Source organism: Mya arenaria, chromosome 7, assembly GCF_026914265.1.
Source record: "Mya arenaria isolate MELC-2E11 chromosome 7, ASM2691426v1".
NCBI lineage: Eukaryota > Metazoa > Mollusca > Bivalvia > Myida > Myidae > Mya > Mya arenaria.
In genome coordinates, this window is record NC_069128.1 from 38406402 (window position 1) to 38425284 (window position 18883).

The following is an 18883-nucleotide window of genomic DNA, read 5'->3' on the forward strand; positions in this document are numbered from 1 at the left end:
GTGTATATAAATAATAACTTTTCTGTCACTTTTATGATGGAATTATTTGTGACGCCCGTTGTAGATCTATGAAACTGCGCAACCATTTTGATTCAAATTGCTTTAATTCGCCACTAGCAGACGTCACAATTATACACAGTGCCGAGCTTTGTTTGAAATCGAGCGATTCTTATATATTACTATTATTATAATTATATAATTATATTAACAATACTAATGGTAATTTTATTTTCTATGATATACAAAGCCATATACAATTGGTATAAGTATGTCTTTTGTCTGGTTCAAATATGAAAACTTACCTTCCAGACAGGCAAAAAGATGTAAAAAATCAAGCAAAACAGTTATGCATTATTCATTCTCCTTAAAATATAACATGCGTTGACAATTTAATTGAGCACATTGTGGACAAAAAAAAATGGACATACATTTATTTCGAAAACATAGTTTGACAATGACTACATTTTTTCTAATTATATTATGAAATGTCTACAAGCGTTGAATACCGTATCATGAAATTATACAGTTGCAATTGACACTTGCAGCGCCTCCAAGACAATATAAAATACAATGTTAGATACAATAAAAGAACATAAGATTAATCCTCTATCCAATTGATTTCTGTCGTAGTAAACTGCATAGCTCTGCGTTTTTTTTTATCTCAAAGTTTGTCACGTATATACTACATGTATATACCTTGCATTTATATACTACTATCACTAGCTAACGTAACCGTTTAATATAGTATTATGACTTGACCTAGATGATAAAGCTGATATAATACGTTAAAAGTTAAACTTTCTGATTGTATAATTGATAGTATCTAGAGAATTGTCGTATGCAATTACATTAAAAGTGATATACACGATAATACCTGCAAGACATAAAGTTTTACAAATTATACATAAAACAACTCTTCAACAAATATCTCCGAAAGTGTGTATAAACATTTCGATTTTATCTCTTTTGTAACGTAACACAACAAAACTTTGCATGTAGTGTATTACTACTGCAGGCCACACTAAACAAGAAATGCATTTTGATCAATTGTAATGTTACATAGGAAACTACAGGGTCAAGCCAAGAAGTCATATAATTAAACAACCAATGTCTTACGAGGCAAAATAATAGAAGCTGAAACACTTCAAACGAGATACATAAATCGTATACACATCACTGTTCGACCATACATGTACTTAAAAATATTTATACTTACATGTCGGAACGGCCTGTAAAAGGCGAGGCGACTAGGATAAGAGGCATTTGATGCGCGCTCAACTTCACAATTAAGACAACATTTATCCTCAATTTATCATATTAATGTTGAGCGCTATGCAATATAGTTTATAATACCAAATACGATAACGAAACATTTTGTATGAGTCAGATTACGTCTTTGTGGTCAAGCATTCAAGATTTGACCTTAACCCAAAGCAATCTCCTGTTCTCACTGACAATCAGACTGATGTTAACCCACCATGAATTGATACAATATAAATGTTAACTACACTATTCATTGACTTGTGACGCGTTTATGTTGTTAATTATTGATCCTTGAAAAATGCCAAAGTTGAGGAATTGACTGCGTGACGTGAGCCTGAGGTTTCCATTGTACCATATATATATATGAACATTTATAGCTTTTTTTAAATGTGAGCATTCAAAACATGACATGTTAACAAGCGCAATACGTTTGTGTGTATTTATATATTATGCATGGGTAACTATCATAGCATTGTTATTCATGATTGGTAACACCCATTAATATTAAGATGAATACAAAACAACAAACACACACATTGCACATGACTAAAAATAACATTCTAAATTCATACGAATTATCAAATCCTTTTAAAGGACGTACTATTAGTATACAACACACATCAAGAATAAGCAAAATTACAACCAAATATTATATTATAAATATCATTTATTCAATGTATTTCAAAAACGATTTTTGCACACCGGATAGGCATCTCCGGTGAGTACAGCCATGCTTGAAATATCCATCTGGCACCCCATGCCAAAGGAGTAACTCGCTAATACGAACCATATCTTATCTATGTTATTGTATGGTCAATTAAAAGTTCACTATGTCTTCAATAAAGAAATTAAATATATATTTACGCAAGAATTATAATCTTAAAGGAAAAAAAAAAGTCAACTATTTGAGACCAACAGTAATCTGAAATTACTTCGCGTCATTATTTCACAGTAAGCAAAATCGCTCAATTTTTTTTTTGGTGACAGAGATGTTATCTAGCCTGATTTACAACACTTTTATATCTATAGGTATTTAAGAAATACAAATCATGCTTCAACTATCCGGATAAAGAAAATCCGATCTTCGGGCAAGCTTAGTGGCCGGTAACTTGATAAGCCTCTGTACCCGCTTCCGCGCGGGTCAACGGTTCGGATTTTTCTATTCGGACCCGGAAACACATGATAATTTTTTTATTCCTATATAGAATGCAAAAGGTTAAGGCTTAACTTACACTTAGCGAGGGACAGACAACAGAGCATCAATGAAACAGCCAAACGAATGAACAACTATTGTCTATATTATGCTGGGTAATACGCATAGTGGATTAAAAGATTCAGGGAAACTCATTAGATTTACAAAGCATATTCAAACTTAAAAAAAACACAATTGTATGAACATCAATATTGCTGATATATATGATTTACATTGTACCCACGGTTCATGCTTGTTCTACTTTTAGCCAAACGCTCCGGTATATAGCTACTATTGATCTTCTTATGGAAAAGTTAAAATCTGAGCGTGTAGTATCGACAAATAAAATAATCATCAAACGTAATTATTTGAATCCTCTGAAACAGCCACATTTTATGTTCTTAAATTGAGTAAATGATCTAATGAAATATCATTTGCAATACGCTTAATTATTTTTGAACAGGATATCTTTGAAAAAAATGTATATCCAACACAGACGACCTGGGACAACAGACATATAAGCACATTAAAGTTCTGCATTTGCCTCTGTTATGCCCTTGTCTGCAAAGTCCACTAACATCTCATTTAAGAACTCGGCGCAGCATCGAACAAACATGAACCTGAAGTTATTAAACGTATCAAATAAAATACATTAACCAAATTAAAACAAAAGTATATGCATAATTATCAAGAAGAAATAAACAATATCCAAAATTTATTATTTATAATACACTTTATAAAAAATCCTTTACAAGCAAATTGCAAAAACACTGTATATCTACTTATTCAATATCCAAAATATCATATATAGTAAAAATGATTTTGTTTCCATAAACAATCACATATCAGTAAAGGAATAATTAAATATAATGATTTCAACATGTAAAAATCATCCTATGTAAACTGAACAAAGTAATTCATTGTTTGTATTGAAATATATCAATGCCATTGTAAAGAGTTTTTCAGTTAAATTATCCCTTTATTAGGCGAGCATCTAAAAACAAAGTTCACTAAAGGCACAAAAACGACCGCAATGATAGAGAAAAAATGTTCAAGATTGGCATGCCATGTTATATACATTTTATATACAATATCCACATGCATGGTTTTTATCATTATCTTTTTGAGTGAGTATTTCGACAACATAACACTAATGCAAGTTACCGACCGTTGACATTTAAGGTCTCGAATAGATCCTCCGTCTGATCTATATTCGCCTCTGTGATACCTTTGGCTGACAGCTGCGCTTTCAATGTCTGTGTGTATGCATCGTATGTCTTCCATTCTCTAAATATAGAATTTAACTACATATATACATGTACTCAACGTAATGCAAAGGTGATCCGCAACTTTGTAAGATTCACGGTATACTATAACTTTACACACACTGTTTATGTTTATAGGTAACATCCGGGGTCACACTCATGTAGGACGTACTTGCGAGTCACATAAGTTGGATAGTAACGTTAATAATAGGTCATACTAAAAACGTATTATATGATAATTTGAACCTTGTTTCAAATGCAACGTATGCATAAAAACAAAAGCAAACTGGTTCAGCTGTACACATATAGTTGTTCCTGACCTCTTTAAATCTGTCTACATTCTACATTATAAAGAAGTATACAATTCAATTTTAGTGTAATCAAAAGTTTAATTAAGCAGTATAAATTATTACCTTGTTAAGATTATTCGAGTACTTAGGGAAATGATTTTTAGGCATTTAAACGAAAGAGCTACTTTGCGGTTTATTTATTTTCGATTTTTTTTAATTCAGTGCTGCTGTGTTTAACAATGTTAAGTTACACGGCAGCTGTTACAGTGAAATAGATGATATTTGGTCAATTCAGTGTAAGTTCGTAATTTATTTCATGAGCTTCATGGAAAAACATATTTTTACGAGTGGCGAATCCACGAGTAAAACTATAGTATTTCTTTGATCAAGGGTAAAATTAAATAACATTTTACAATAAAATGAAATAAAAAGTTTCTTTTCAGAGTTAAATTAGTATTTTTTTTCTAAATATTCATGTCAAAAACGATTTTTCCCCGCCGCTACCCAACGGACGGGGTAAACGCACTTAACGCACTTTTTTATAGTTTATAATTCAGTCTTTTTTGTTTGTGCAATTTTTTTATGAAAACTAACTATTGAATGTTTATTAATGCATCAAATAATAACGAAAACAGTTTTAAATTAGACAGGACATTAGTACATAACCAAATTACTACGCGTCCAATTATTGAGCTAACATTTAAAAGGTCGTTTTTAACATTTTTGATATTTAGTAACATTGATACAACATCCTATTTATGTTCGAACTGTTGTTTTTGTCGGTTTTAATGCAAGCAAATGTTCGCACATTCAGCTTGATAGTTTATGAAAAAGTTTGAAAAACATAGTTACCATTTTTCTAATAAACGGTAAGTTGTTTATTTCCAAATATATCTTTATTTAAACTTATGCAACCTCTTCCAAATCTTAAATTGTTTTGGCAATATTTTGTGGTTCGAAGCTGACGTAATTAGTTCTGTTAAAGACCAAGTACCTAAAATGTAATTTTATATAAGTTTTAAAAGTTGATATTTTGAATTCTAATTTTGCATTTTTTTTTCAACGCTAAAACTCCGTATTTCATCGAGAGGCATAACATTAAGTATGTTAATCCGCATTTTCTTCAGACATAATGTATGTCAAGTATGAAATTATTCGCCTCCGTTTTAATTAATAGAGCTTTCCTAATAATACGGTGACTTGACCGTATTGTATTTGCATTATAATATTTCGCTCTTTGAATATCTTGCGTGAAGACAGCCCATACTTCAAATGTTATATTTTAAAAAGATGCAATGCCACAATTTCTGCTATTTTAAAAACATGTTCAGCTGATCTTTAAGCACACATGATATAAGTCTTAGATATACGGACGGTATACAAGCAATATAAACATTTAACAAGAGTACCATAATGGGATGCTCAACGCTCGTCCGTTTGTGTTCACTATATAAGAGGGCATAACTTAAACCCTATGTGATGAATGGACTTCTAACCCAAGTTAAGAATTTTTATGTGAGTAAGTGTACAGAATTTTGTTCTCATAATATCTACGGTTTTAATATTACGACTTACAATAAAATATGCATTTAACTCAATCTTAATATTTCGAATGAAACAAAACACATATTTAAAGTTTCATATAATGAGTATAGAATTGAAAGTGATATTTTTTATCAACAGGTCTTCTTTCTTTAAAAAACAAATTTTTAAATGTTTGCAAATATGTAATATTATCAGATTCTGCACTTGATTGTAGAAAGTAACCCTGTGAGTTTGTTTTTAAATTTTAAATGATTAAATTAATTCTGACAGGGTTAATTGGAATCAGAGTTGTAAAATTTGGCAAACGGTTTTTGCAATTAAACTTGGATTTAAGATCCCACGGCGCATGCAAAAATTCGTCATTTACGCAATATTCTATTATAACGCATTGTATATTACCATCTGCTACTAAAAAAATATGTTTGTATGATTATATAAGAATATCAAATTTCATTTAAAGCTCATGTCTTTATATTTAGAACTTGACAAACACACTTAAGAATCTATGGCGTCAGTTGTATGACGTCATCACTTCCGAGATTACCGTGCGCCTTTTATTTATAGGAGTTCACTGATTGAAAAAATAAATTAATTACAAAAAAATCATTTGATGAAATGGGTTTGCTTCTCTCACTGATTCGTTTCGCGTAATTACTATGAAATGGGTGGAAAACACGTCCAGGTTGTTAATGCAGGAACATCAGGATATGATTCTTTAACTGACGTTACACACTGAATGTTACGTTACGAATATGGTCTTCATTTTAAACGAAGTCTACATTCTTTTTAAACCTCATGGACGGTGACGTCGTGCTCCGTGATCCTCGTACATTGAGTTTGTATACTATAGATTCCATTATAAACAAAACATGTTGAAAAAACAGTGCATTCAATTACAAGATCATTTGCGATATGTTTTTCGATAAAAATAATTATATTGTATGAATATCGTATTCATAATTATATAACAGGTCTATTTATTTGTTAGTTTGTCATTATACGCATAATTATCGACATTATATATCTATGCCAAATACTGAATATTACATAAGAAATTATTCAGTCCGTCATTTTTATAAGAGCCGTAGCTAATATTTTTTTGGTATGAACCAAATCGTATTAATGTTATTCCCGTAAAGAGCAATATGTTATCAAGACTTCTAAACGATGTATTCTACCAAAGAACTATATTGCATGTTCCGGAATCCTTATATTACATTCTTCACCACTCTTCGTCAGTGAGATGACCATTGAGGAAAAGTGGGGTGTTTTAATGTATCAGTCAAAGGCTTTGTGCATTTCCCGGGAAGTTCTAATTACAGTGTCAGACAAATATAAAACAAAATATATTGTATACATACTATAACATTAAAGTGATGTTCGAACACTTGTTTTCATCCTATGTTGTATCCGGAAGGAAATGTTTTGAAACAAATACGTTCGAAAATTGGGAATTGACATTTCCATAATGAGCGATCAGTTGTGTTTATTTCTATTAAACATCTTCAATGAAACATATGCAATCTGTCCTTACGATCAATTATTATTTGTAATCATTTACAGGTTCTTAAGTGCCGTATTCATTCAGGTAAAAGGGAAGTGAATGCAATTGCTTTAAAAGGAGTTCTTGAAGCTGGTACTTTCACTCCTTAGTTTGAAGTTAAATATCAAATGTATATATATTAACTGGTGTAAATAACGCTGCTTTAGTTAAACGTCATGTAAATCTAACTAATTTTACCTATATTGAACTTCACCACTGACTTATGAAAACGTTATATGCGATAAAAAAATGGCTTAGCCTGAATACCACTCATCAAAACGATCATACATGTTCCTCTTTAACGAAACGGCATTCAGAACATTTTTCCCCTACTTCACAACAGTTAACACTTACTTGAAATCATACAATGGCCTATTATACAAGGTGACGCCATCCAGGACAACTTTTCCTTCCTTTCCAAAGTTGAACATCAACCCTTTCTTGAATGCCGCCTTTAACATCCTACATAGCAGCTCGCCATCAGAGTCTGTACACAAGTGTCCTGTGAACCTGCCGCCTTTATACGGTTTTCCCGGGGACGGATGGTGCGTCTGCAAGTAGGAAAGACAAACATTGTATTAGACGTAATAGAATTAATATAAGTACAAATATACCATACAATACATTGAAAATTTACTGGACAGGAGAATTGATTGCCAGATACAAACGAACCATTTTGATTTTAATTTAAGCATCTTTAAGATTTCAGTTCTGAAAGTATGTTTTTTTCGGCATATTATTATCCCTAAATTGTACAATTGAGGCGGGGGGATAAAAAGAAGAACATGATTGATTCAATAAAAATGACATTAAAAACAAAAGCACGGGAATTGAAATAGGTTTTGCGTAAATGGAATAAATTGCGATATCTACACGTTTAAGTATTTTAAGAAAAAGTTCAGGTAAAAATAATCATATTGCTTTACTTCATGTAGGTTATACTGGTTAAATTAAATTACCATAACGGAATAAAGTATGCTGGTGTGTAATTTCTTTTTGACTCATATATATATCGAGTATCCAGTAACATCTATATAATAATAGATTGCACTGTGCTTCATGATCATGGATTAGAAAAGAGTGTATGTGCTATATAAACGATCCTACGTACATGAACATACAACAAAAAATCCATATAAACATAATTGCAGCCGAATATTTTGAAATGAGCATAATGTGATTGAGGAATACAAATTGGTACCTTTATATAAGAACGGAATGTAATGTCATGATTTAAATAAACTTTGGTACAAACATCGTTAAAAGATGTTAATGGTGTTAAGAAATATAGCGAAAAAAATGATGTAAATTTGATTTAATTTCTGCTGAAACAAATGAAAATACATTGATGAGTTTGATTATTTCCTATTCTACTATTGTTATATTTATAAAGTTATACTTCAATCATTTTACCAATTTAAATTTGATATGCTTGCCATGTAAAGATTTAGGGATGTACACTTGCATGCATTATGAAGTATTATGACGAACTTTTTCTTTGTATTTGCAAGTAAAATATGTCAATTTCAATCTTCACAATAAGTAAAACGTTCTTTATGAAAATAAATGAGGAGAAGCAAATAGCTTTCTGAATGACTTTTAATGAATTAGTGCTATTGCGGAAAAATATCAATATTGGTTAAATAAATATGGGCGCAAAAGTGAATATTTCCAATATTTTTTGTCTAACTTGTTTGGATGTGTTTTTGATATAATATAAACAAATACGTTTAAATATATGTTTTATAAAGAAAAATGTTTTATAATTTGACCAAGATCAAGTTTTGTTTGAAATTCAATTAACAAATACTACTGACAATTAGTTCCAAGTAAAAACACATTTTCAGGCATGGAACAAATATTCCTTTTATTCTACGCCTATATCCAAATGTTCAACTTAATAGGAATCATGTCATTCATTTAGTTTTTGCATCGTAGTACATGCAAACGTAGCATTCACTCATTAAGAGTGACATTACAATTGGTTAATTATATTATTTGTAAAAAGACAGTAGTATTATCAACTATCTTAGTGCGGATTTCAACACGATAAGTGACCTTTTGATGCATGCTGAATTTCCCGTGGCAAAAAAAGTCGTATTGCATGTCAAATTATCAGTGTATATTTCCCACAAGAGCTTTAAATGCATAGCAAAATAATATTGGCACGCATGATGACATCAAAGAATATGACGTATGGTGCAAAATCTTATACTTGTGACATATACTATTTTTAGCGTCTTGTGTCTTCTTAGTGTAATCGACCACAATATTCTGAATATCTTGATTTATGACAATTAAATCAAATTAGTTAATTGCACACATCTATTCCTTTTATATGCTTTTAATATAATCATATAATCCATTTATTATTATAAATGCTGATGTAATTTTCTGTATACCACAACAATACACTTACATAGAGATTCGTTTAAGGATCGTTATGATTGTTTTATTTCATTATTCCCCTTTTCTTACAAAAAATCTCTTTTCGGAGAGCTCCGACTCTATTCTCCTACACCCGAATAACAGCCCTTTAAGCTTGTGTTTTACATAAACCATTTTAAATATAATTTACGATGTATTATGTATGAGTTTCATCACATTACCATAAAGACTAGACTAGCTTAGGATTTATTACACTTTTCTGTAAGTTACGTCATTAAAATACGTAATTTTGCATACAGTGTAATGTATGATGTATATATTCATGGTTTTATTCACTAAATAAAATAAATGGAAAAAACAAAAACATTAAATAACCATATTGCCAACAAAATATATAATTTTCTACGTTTGAGTAAAACGAATTAGAAATATAAAAATAATTGTCCTTGTTTATAAAGGATTAACCGTCAGGTGGCGCTTCATAAGCACGAGTGATTCATACGCACGAGCACGAGCATTTCGTGCGCATATAAATGTAAAGGCAATAAGCTTTGGGGAACCGATACGTTCAAATCGATACAATTGATTGTTAAAATTGAGGTCGAACCGGGCTGTAGGCAAAAGTCCGTGTTTACAGAAATGACCGGACAAAGCATGCTTTTAATCCTCTTACAGAAAATAAGTCGTATTGAATATACATGTATTATCATGATAATTCAAACTGTGCAGTGGAAAAATAAAACATGTAGAAATTATGAGTTAATTCAGTTCATACACAATGTGTAACCAGTGAGAAAATGTTCTTTTGTTTTTAAAGGCATCAATTAAAGTGTGTTAAAGGAAGTTATTTTCGCCACTTTAATATTAGGTGCTTCTAGTTCTACTTTAAAGTGAGTGTTTCGTTGAAATACTATTACAGAATATATAGGTGATATTTTTTATTTTGTTTTGCGAGAAAAGTCAAAGTGCCGCGCTCCGATCGTATTCCCTCGCATATTGTGGTTTTCTGTTACATTATTACCTGTCAACATCAGCCATTGTTTTAGCCATATAGTTAACATATAAAGATAAGTATTATAAATGAAATTTAATCTTCTCTCTTAATTGAACAAGAAAGATTTTAAGAAATGCTGAATAATTGTGGATTTTTTTGGTTAAGAATATTTCAAATTCAGAATGATGGCATTAAAATATGTTTTTTTAAGAATACTTATTTAAATATTTTATTAGTTGAGTTGTTAAGAAACTGAGAGATAATAAAGAATGTTTTATGTAATTTTCAAGGATTTGATCTGTATCTGCTAATGAATACAGATATTGTTTTTATACTCTTTTTATGAGTGAAAGTACATTTGGCTTGGCTGCCATTATAATCTCTAAACAGATGAATTGCCTGTCTTGGCTGACAAGCCATTATAATAGGTGTTACTTAGAAAAAGTTGGGATTTGTAGATTCTGTAACAATTTGAATGCATTTGTTAATTTCTTAGGATATTGTTAACATGTGTTATTCAAAGATTGTTGTACAGAATTATGATACACTTTATGTCACTGCACAACATAATTCGTGCATTATTAAGGAAGATAATCTGAAGATAATATGAGCTGCATCGCTGATTCACGGCGGAAACGCCAGAAATGAATTAGTAATACTTAGATGATATGAAGTAAATTCGCAATGATTAAGAAGGGGCGGAGAGAGTTTCAATCTCATTGGTTTACCTATTGTCATTGCTGCAGGGAGTGTGTATTGAATGACCACCAGTTACAGTACTAGTAAATATTGTTATAAAGTAATAAAATTCGGCATTGATGATTTATGGCAGAATCGCCAGAGGTGAATCATAATGTACACTGAACACGGTTGAATCACCAGTGCTAGTTTATTAATTATATTGTTATGAACCGAAATTAAAATAGCGGCATCGCTGATTCATGGCGAAATTGCCTGAGATGAATCGTTAAAGTATATGGGGACATCACCAGTACTAGTTTAAATGTAAAATTGTTGTTTTATTGCTTGATAAGAATTTAATAATTCTTAGTCATAAGCAATGATTGTTAACCTAATAGATTTAAGTGAATACGTTATAAATAATGTTTGTTTGTAGAAACATGTTTGTGTATACGTCTTTTTTTTTGCACACGAACAAAAAAGAAACTTTACCAGAAGGATCGGCGGGCAAAGTGGACATACTAGAGAAGTGGAAGGCCACAAGTAGTATTCATCAATATGTAAGTAGTTATTTCAGTTAGAAAGTTGGGTTTATCTTACGGTGTAGGGAGAAGGGATATTTTGCCTGCTAAAGTTTTTACTTTTGCAATATATTTATTTTTATCTATACGAAGTGCTAAAAAAGTAAGTGTTTTGTGACTTTGCTGGTTTCATCTGTCCTGGGTTTTGTACATATTTGTTTAATGTTATGCAGTTGATACAAAGTTATGAAACAAAACAATTCTTACATATATAGAGACATTTCGATGATTATCAAGGCTAGAATTTCCAAGTTGTGTCAAGTTTAAATAACGATTCATTTATCTTAAATCAAGGATGAGTGTATCCACATTTATATTGTCTATACATGATTATGTATTAGTGTTTGTCCTACATTGTCAGTCTATCAGGGGCGCTAAATTTTTAAAATGTTTCGTTTCTTATTTTGATGAATCGTACTTATTTTTGAAGACGACTCTTCAAGATTAAGTCAATTGCTATAAATGCGCATGCGTATATAGCCACGCCTACTGTTTGCATATGCAAAGGCGCATTTTCAGTGTAAACACTGATTTAAATGACGTCACAATATATCGAATTGATTGACAAGTCGTTTTGATAGGCGCACGGCTTAATTTTAAAGCTGATGCAATTTGGAAGGGGCTAACGCTAAGTAGGTTATAATTTATGAAGTCATTTCTTCTTGAATAACAATCCACGGTCGCTTCGCTGCGATGCGCTTCCTTGGGTTACTTATTTTCGAAGAAATCACTTAATAAACTCCAGCCTATACATAGATACATTACGAGTTTTTCTTCAAAAGAGTCCTCTTATAGACGTAAGAAGCCGTTTCGCTAGGATATTATCGAGGAGAAGCCGTGGATAAAACTGGTGTTCTTCCAAGCGGAACAGTTCAAACGTCTGTAAGAGGACACTTTTGAAGAATAAACGAGTAACTGTATCTGACTGACGACGATAAGTGTACTGAATATATTGCATGGATTCATGGATTTTGTGTAAAGGTTTCTTTAATTTTGTCTTCGGCATTAAGTTTGTAAACAGTAGTTCAAAATGTCATCACCAATCAACAATGGGTAGATTTAAAAAATATCATCAGATTAAAAATAATTGATTATTTATAGCGGAATTCCCGTTTTTTTTTTAATTTGATTGGTTTCCCAAGTGCTTCTCTAAGACTTCCAAAATAATAATATTGAAATAGTATTGTTGTTGTTGTTTTCTATAGGAGGTTATATAATGGTATTCAGTGAAGTATAATGTTCTACTTTTGAAGAAAACGAATTAGAAGAAAACTATTTGTCCGTGTTTATAATGGAATAACCGACAGGTGGCGTTTGTAAGAACGAGTGATATATATGCATGAGTACTTCGTGCGCATATGAATGTTAAGACATTCAGTTTTGGGGAACCGATACGTTCACATCGGTTCAATTGATTTTTTTTTATAAGAAAATGTTAAAGGTGAAAGTTGTCTGTTATTATGCAAATTATTTTGTAAATGATATATTTGTTTTCACTTGTCTGCATCAAACATAGCGATGTAATACACACTGATATAGTTCGTATACATGAGCATGTAAATGATATGTTTTCTATACATCAATTTTAAGGAGCTTATGGGTGATAAGGCCCGACATCTAGTTGTACAAGACAAATTATGTAAATATGTATGCCAAACGAGCAGACGTTTCTGAGTTTTCCCTAGAAGGAGTGTTTTGTCTCCGTTTTCCCTCGGCCAGTCGACCACGTCTGTTTTATTTTTGTCAAGCATGTTGTTATCTAAAAATACTTTGCTATGTTGCAAATCCATACTGTATGTGTTTATCGGTTACCCAAGTGCTTCCCTGAGTCTTCCAAAATATTATCATTAAAATAGTATAAATTTTGTTTTCAATAGGAGGTTACAGAACTCAATGGTATTTAGGGACATGATTAATCGATTACACGTTAGTCCTTAAACCAATTTTAATATAAATCTATTTTACTGGAGATTTATGTCACTTCTACATTTTATACATTTATTATTTTATGTTATAAGTCAGACAGTTCGAAAACATAGTAAATACGTGCTAAACCATCAAATTTATGTTCAAATAAAAGTGTTCGTCCAATGTTTTGTACAAATATTTAAGAATTCAGCTACAAGAAAACGTTTTAAAATGGAATTGCCATTTTCCTTATAAACGGTAAGTTTATTCCCAATACAAATCTTTATGCAAAAGTATGCGATTTTTTTAAATCAAATTATTATTTAGCACATTGGATGGTAAAAAGGACATTGTTGTTCAAACGGAAGTAATATCAACGGTTCAAAAGCATATATTAAAGGTTATTGTTCAACTCAATACAATTATTCATACAACTATTTGTTATTGTTACTGTATTCGGTATAGTACAATTCAAGCTACTTAAACAAAATTGCACATCATTCTCTTAACTTAACCTTGATATTGTTTTATATATTTTTTCCCTTTATATATAGTCAACTATTTTTGAAAGGAAAGACATCTAATTTGTAATACATCAAGACATGTGTACGTTAATGGGCATATACGGCCTCTATATTTCAAAAATATTAAGTTATTGACTGCTGTTACTGACAGTTTTTAATAAATAGAGTAACATGTAAACTGCATTTTATTACGAATAGTTTTCCACTATGCCAACAGATGACGTCAGAAACGGCACGCAAAGCACGTGGTTTCGCGCCAAAAGCGTTGATTCTGCCGAGTTTTGCGTTTTTAATGTAAAAATAAACACAGAGCGCATGCAAGTGTCACTGAGATCTTTTCACATAGGATTCAGTATTATCTTATTTACTTCTATGCACAGTTTGGTCGTGACACTTATCTGCGCTCTACCCTTAAACACCAAAAAAAGCTTCTTAATTTGTACGTAATTTAAAAATAATACTTTTGTTTTTTTCCCTAGTAATGTTAATTTAGACCTTAAATGTGACCAAAAAGTGTCTAGTCTGTCATATGTGTTCGTGTGTTTTGGTTTAATACATCGTCTGAAACTTGAGATCACTCATAAATATTTTTACTAAAAATAATCGATTCAATATTTCCAAAAATCGGTTGAGTACCGCCATGATTTAATCAAATATCCGTTTCTAAGCAGACGCTCCGAGACTTGATTGTTCGTGTCGAGTATTTTTCAACGTTTGAAATAGTATTGAAAGGCGTAAGTGATTTTTTTAATCAAAGCTTCAAGATCCGGATCAACCCAACAGCCAACCGCAGTTTATAAGGTGATGTATTTTTATCTTCATTTGATATCTGGCTCTGAGTGAAACGAAGTGAACTAGAAATGAAAAGAACTATAATAAGAATAAAGCTGATACGTTATACTACCAGACTTGCTAAATGATGTCTTTAATATTCTGCTCGAGAAAAAGTCTCCTGTGAAATGGCGCCAAATTACAACTTAGAACACTAATTCCCTTCATGTGAGAAAAAAAGGGAGATAATAAAATTAATACCAAAGTATTTATTTTTAAATTTAATTTGAGAAATTGATTTGTTTTTGTGAAATAAACATTTTCACTAACATTTTTCGTTATATTTAATTATTTAAAGTTATTTGTTTTTCTATAAAAGTTCGTATATTAATGTTTTTGAAAGGAAGGTTAAACACAACTAATAGTTCATAGCCCGTGTTGAAACATATTTTGGTGAAAAAGAACAACAAAGAACCATATATCTGTATGAAACATGGAAACATTATACACTGGTAAACCATTAAACAAATAAAATTAACTAATAAAGGCAAATTGTCCATGTCAAGTACATTATACACAAATAATGGACGCGTGGTATATCGTTTATTGTGGTAGTTAGTTTACAATAAGATTTGTATGTTTTCAGTATGGCTAAACAGTACACGTGCATAGTTTGCACAAAACGTTTAGAACCAAAAGATAGACGGCCAGTGGCAGGGTCACAACATAAACCACTAAGGAAATATTTAAGAAAAACATTTTTAATTGAAAGGACCTGCGACGATGATGTCATATGTAACAAATGTAAGCTGGGATATTACCAAAATAGCAAGACCAAGGACCGTAGGAAGGCCGTCGAAGTCAAGCAATGTACAATAAGAAGCCCTGTGTGTAACATACGAGTAAAATCTACAGGGAAAAGCCATAGTCGTTTTGTAATTTAAAGTTATTACCATTATATATCATTGTACATGTGTAGTATCAAACTAATTTATTTTCTAGGTAATGATGAAGATGAACTATTGACAGCCGCGCGGTTGATATCGATGAGCCGCCATGAGAACCTCTTGCAAGCAAGGGTCGAAGAAGGACTCGACCATCTGACTAAGTCCTCCGGTTGGGCACTATTGTCTGAACCTGGTGTGGTGCCGGACTTTCCAAAGCTGGACGAGTCCGACCTTAGGACTTTGACTGTTGGTGTTAAGCTTAAGCCATCCTACGTACAAGAACACCTTGATGAACATGGCAACTTCGATATCTTTGTTCGCGAGCAAACGCCTGGCCTTCTTTGTATTAAAATACAGAGCAGGCATATGTCAGCTATCAGATACAAATGCTGGGTTGGGTATAACGAGGGCGCCATTAATGGGTGGTACTGTAAGTGTAAGTCGGGTGCCAGGGTTGTTGGCATGTGCGCACACATAACAGCGGTTGTATAGCATTTGTCATACCAGCGTCACAATGTCATGGCACGCGGTGTCAGGAACTGGACCGACGCTCTAATTGGCACCGCTGAGCCTTAAATTGATTGAAGGTTTGATCTTTCATATCATATGACTTCGCCATAGATATAGTGATGATATTTTTAGTCTGCTGTTTTATGTATGCATGCGGTGCTCACGCTTTCACAATGAATTAATGATTTCTTCTTTTTTTTATAATAGATATGTTGTTATTTTCTATTAAGAAAATGAAACATATCTGATCATAGATACATTATTATCTATTTCTTGATTAATATACGCCACTTTCGTCCTAATTTCAATTCAAGGACGGTTTTTTTTTCTTTCTTTTTCTTAAAATTCAGTTCATGGTGGCATTTTATGTTTATTAGTACTTTCATTAAATTCGATCGGTGTTGAATGAAATTGGTGATGATACTCCGGGTCCTGGCGTTTATGGCAAATTGAAGGTTTGAATATAATGGTGGTGTTAGTAGTTTATACTCCGGGTCCCGGCGTGAGCACATTGAAGGGTCCCAGAGTGACAGTTCAACCACCGCACACATATCCTGGGCGGTTAACCAGTACTAGGTGCCTTCACTTCTGCAAGGAACTGACAACTTCTGTACATGCCAGGGGCAGTGGTACAGTGCGAATGGTCGTAGAAAGGATTTCATAACCAATCACAACAGAAGTGACCTGGTCAGCCCAGTAATCGAACCCGGGTTGTCCGATTAATTAACAGTCCAACGCTCTACCGACTGAGCTAACCGGCCGAATTCGATAAATGGAATTTAGAAATATATAAACTAATAAATTAACATATTATTTTTGTAAAATAAATTAAGTCCAATAAATTGTATTTAATTAGGTGTAGTAATTCATAAATAATAACTTAATTGTTTTGCAAAACTAATATAAAAAATAAAGGGAGGTAATTTTTTTTACATGGTATTAATTAATACAATTATGACAATGTTGTGTTTTAACTAAGCGTGTTTATATTTGGTTTTACAATTAATTGAAATATAACCAAAAGGTGATCCTTATGCCATTTAAAACTTTATATGATAAAGATAAAAACAAACAAAGATGTGAATCAGTTTTTGATTTATAACGTACAACACCGAGCGCAACGAAGCATCAATATCTCGCGGTAATCAGTGGAATCGTGAAATGCACGTACGTTACTCAACAAGTCGCCATTTCAAGGTTTTTTGAAATATTTCTTTAAAACTTTGGAAATACGAGCTACATATGTTCATTATTCCGTGATGTATTTTTTTTTTAATCTGGGTGAGGCCGATTTCGGCCCAAAACGTACGTTGTCATTTGTTAATCAATCGTCCATATAATGCAACCATATAGAGGATATTTGTTTATTTCAGTGTAAGATCGTATTTTATTTAACGAGTGCCATAGAAAAACATATTTTCACGAGTGGCGAAGCCACGAGTGAAAATGTAGTTTTTTTATGATCACGAGTGAAATTAAATACGATCTTACACTGAAATAAACAAATTTTCTGTTTCTTTTATGCTTATTTTCGGAGTTTTATTTGTTTTTTATTTATTTCTGAATTTCCCCCTTTTTTGAAAAGGGTGGGCTTTACGCCGCTACCCGTGGGGCGCCCCTCATGCATAATTATAGCTGTCAACTTTTTTACTTTCGGTTTGCTGAGAAATAGTTCTCTGCTATTCATTCTTATAGCTTAATATTCGCTCGTTTTTTATTGCAAAGCTTTATGAACAGTCAAAAATGAAGTATTATTAGTGCACAAATGTTCCAAAAAATAATGAAAACACTTTTTTATTTTAACCAAATTACTAAGCCGCTATTTATAGAATGAAAACTTGGAAGGTCAAATGTGTTAGCAAAACAAATGTGGATACTCATTGGATTTTAAACCATTCTTCTTAGTTTTAAGACTGCATATACGCGTGTTTTTATAGTAAGTTAATATACAGTCATCTTACTGTCAGAGACTAGTCTGTTTCGCTTTAAAATGTTTGTTTTCCAGAAGAGTAAATGCCACGCTAGTTTGTTGACACATTTTGAGATGTGGGTGGGGTAAAAAATATCGGATCTATCTGTAAATTGTTGTGTGAATTCTCCAGGAAGCTCATTTTACGTACTACAACGGTTAACAGTTCAAAATACATTTGATCGATGCTATAAAATTTTATGTTCGAACAGTTGTTTTTGTCTGTAATTTGTTTGGAATGAAAGCAAATGTTCGAACATTCAGCTTCAAAGATCAGTAAAATGTTTGATAAACGGGATAACCGGTAATAAACGGTAAGTTGTTAATTTCCAATTATATATTTATTTAAATTTATAAAATATTTCTTTATTTTTTTTTAACCTTTGCTGACATAATTAACTGAAGTCCAGTGTTCTGTTTTGACCAAGGCAAGTACATGTAACAACAAAGGATTCTAAAAGTAGTTCTGAAAATTGATATTTTCACTCCTTATTTTGCAGTGAAAATATCAA

The 18883-nt window shown here is 31.8% G+C and overlaps 1 protein-coding gene across 1 annotated transcript in view; it reads right to left on the reverse strand.

Annotated features, from left to right (window-relative positions):
- Nucleotides 1-211: 211 nt before the first annotated feature.
- The window catches only part of LOC128241122 (cingulin-like), a 71755-nt gene continuing 53083 nt past the window's right edge, over nucleotides 212-18883 (reverse strand). Inside the window, exons 16-18 of the mRNA XM_052958098.1 lie at nucleotides 7453-7649; nucleotides 3624-3742; nucleotides 212-3075 (exon numbers count right to left, since the gene is read on the reverse strand). Coding sequence (XP_052814058.1) covers nucleotides 3041-3075; nucleotides 3624-3742; nucleotides 7453-7649 — 351 coding nt within the window. The 3' untranslated portion in view covers nucleotides 212-3040. The remainder of the gene's footprint in view (nucleotides 3076-3623; nucleotides 3743-7452; nucleotides 7650-18883) is intronic.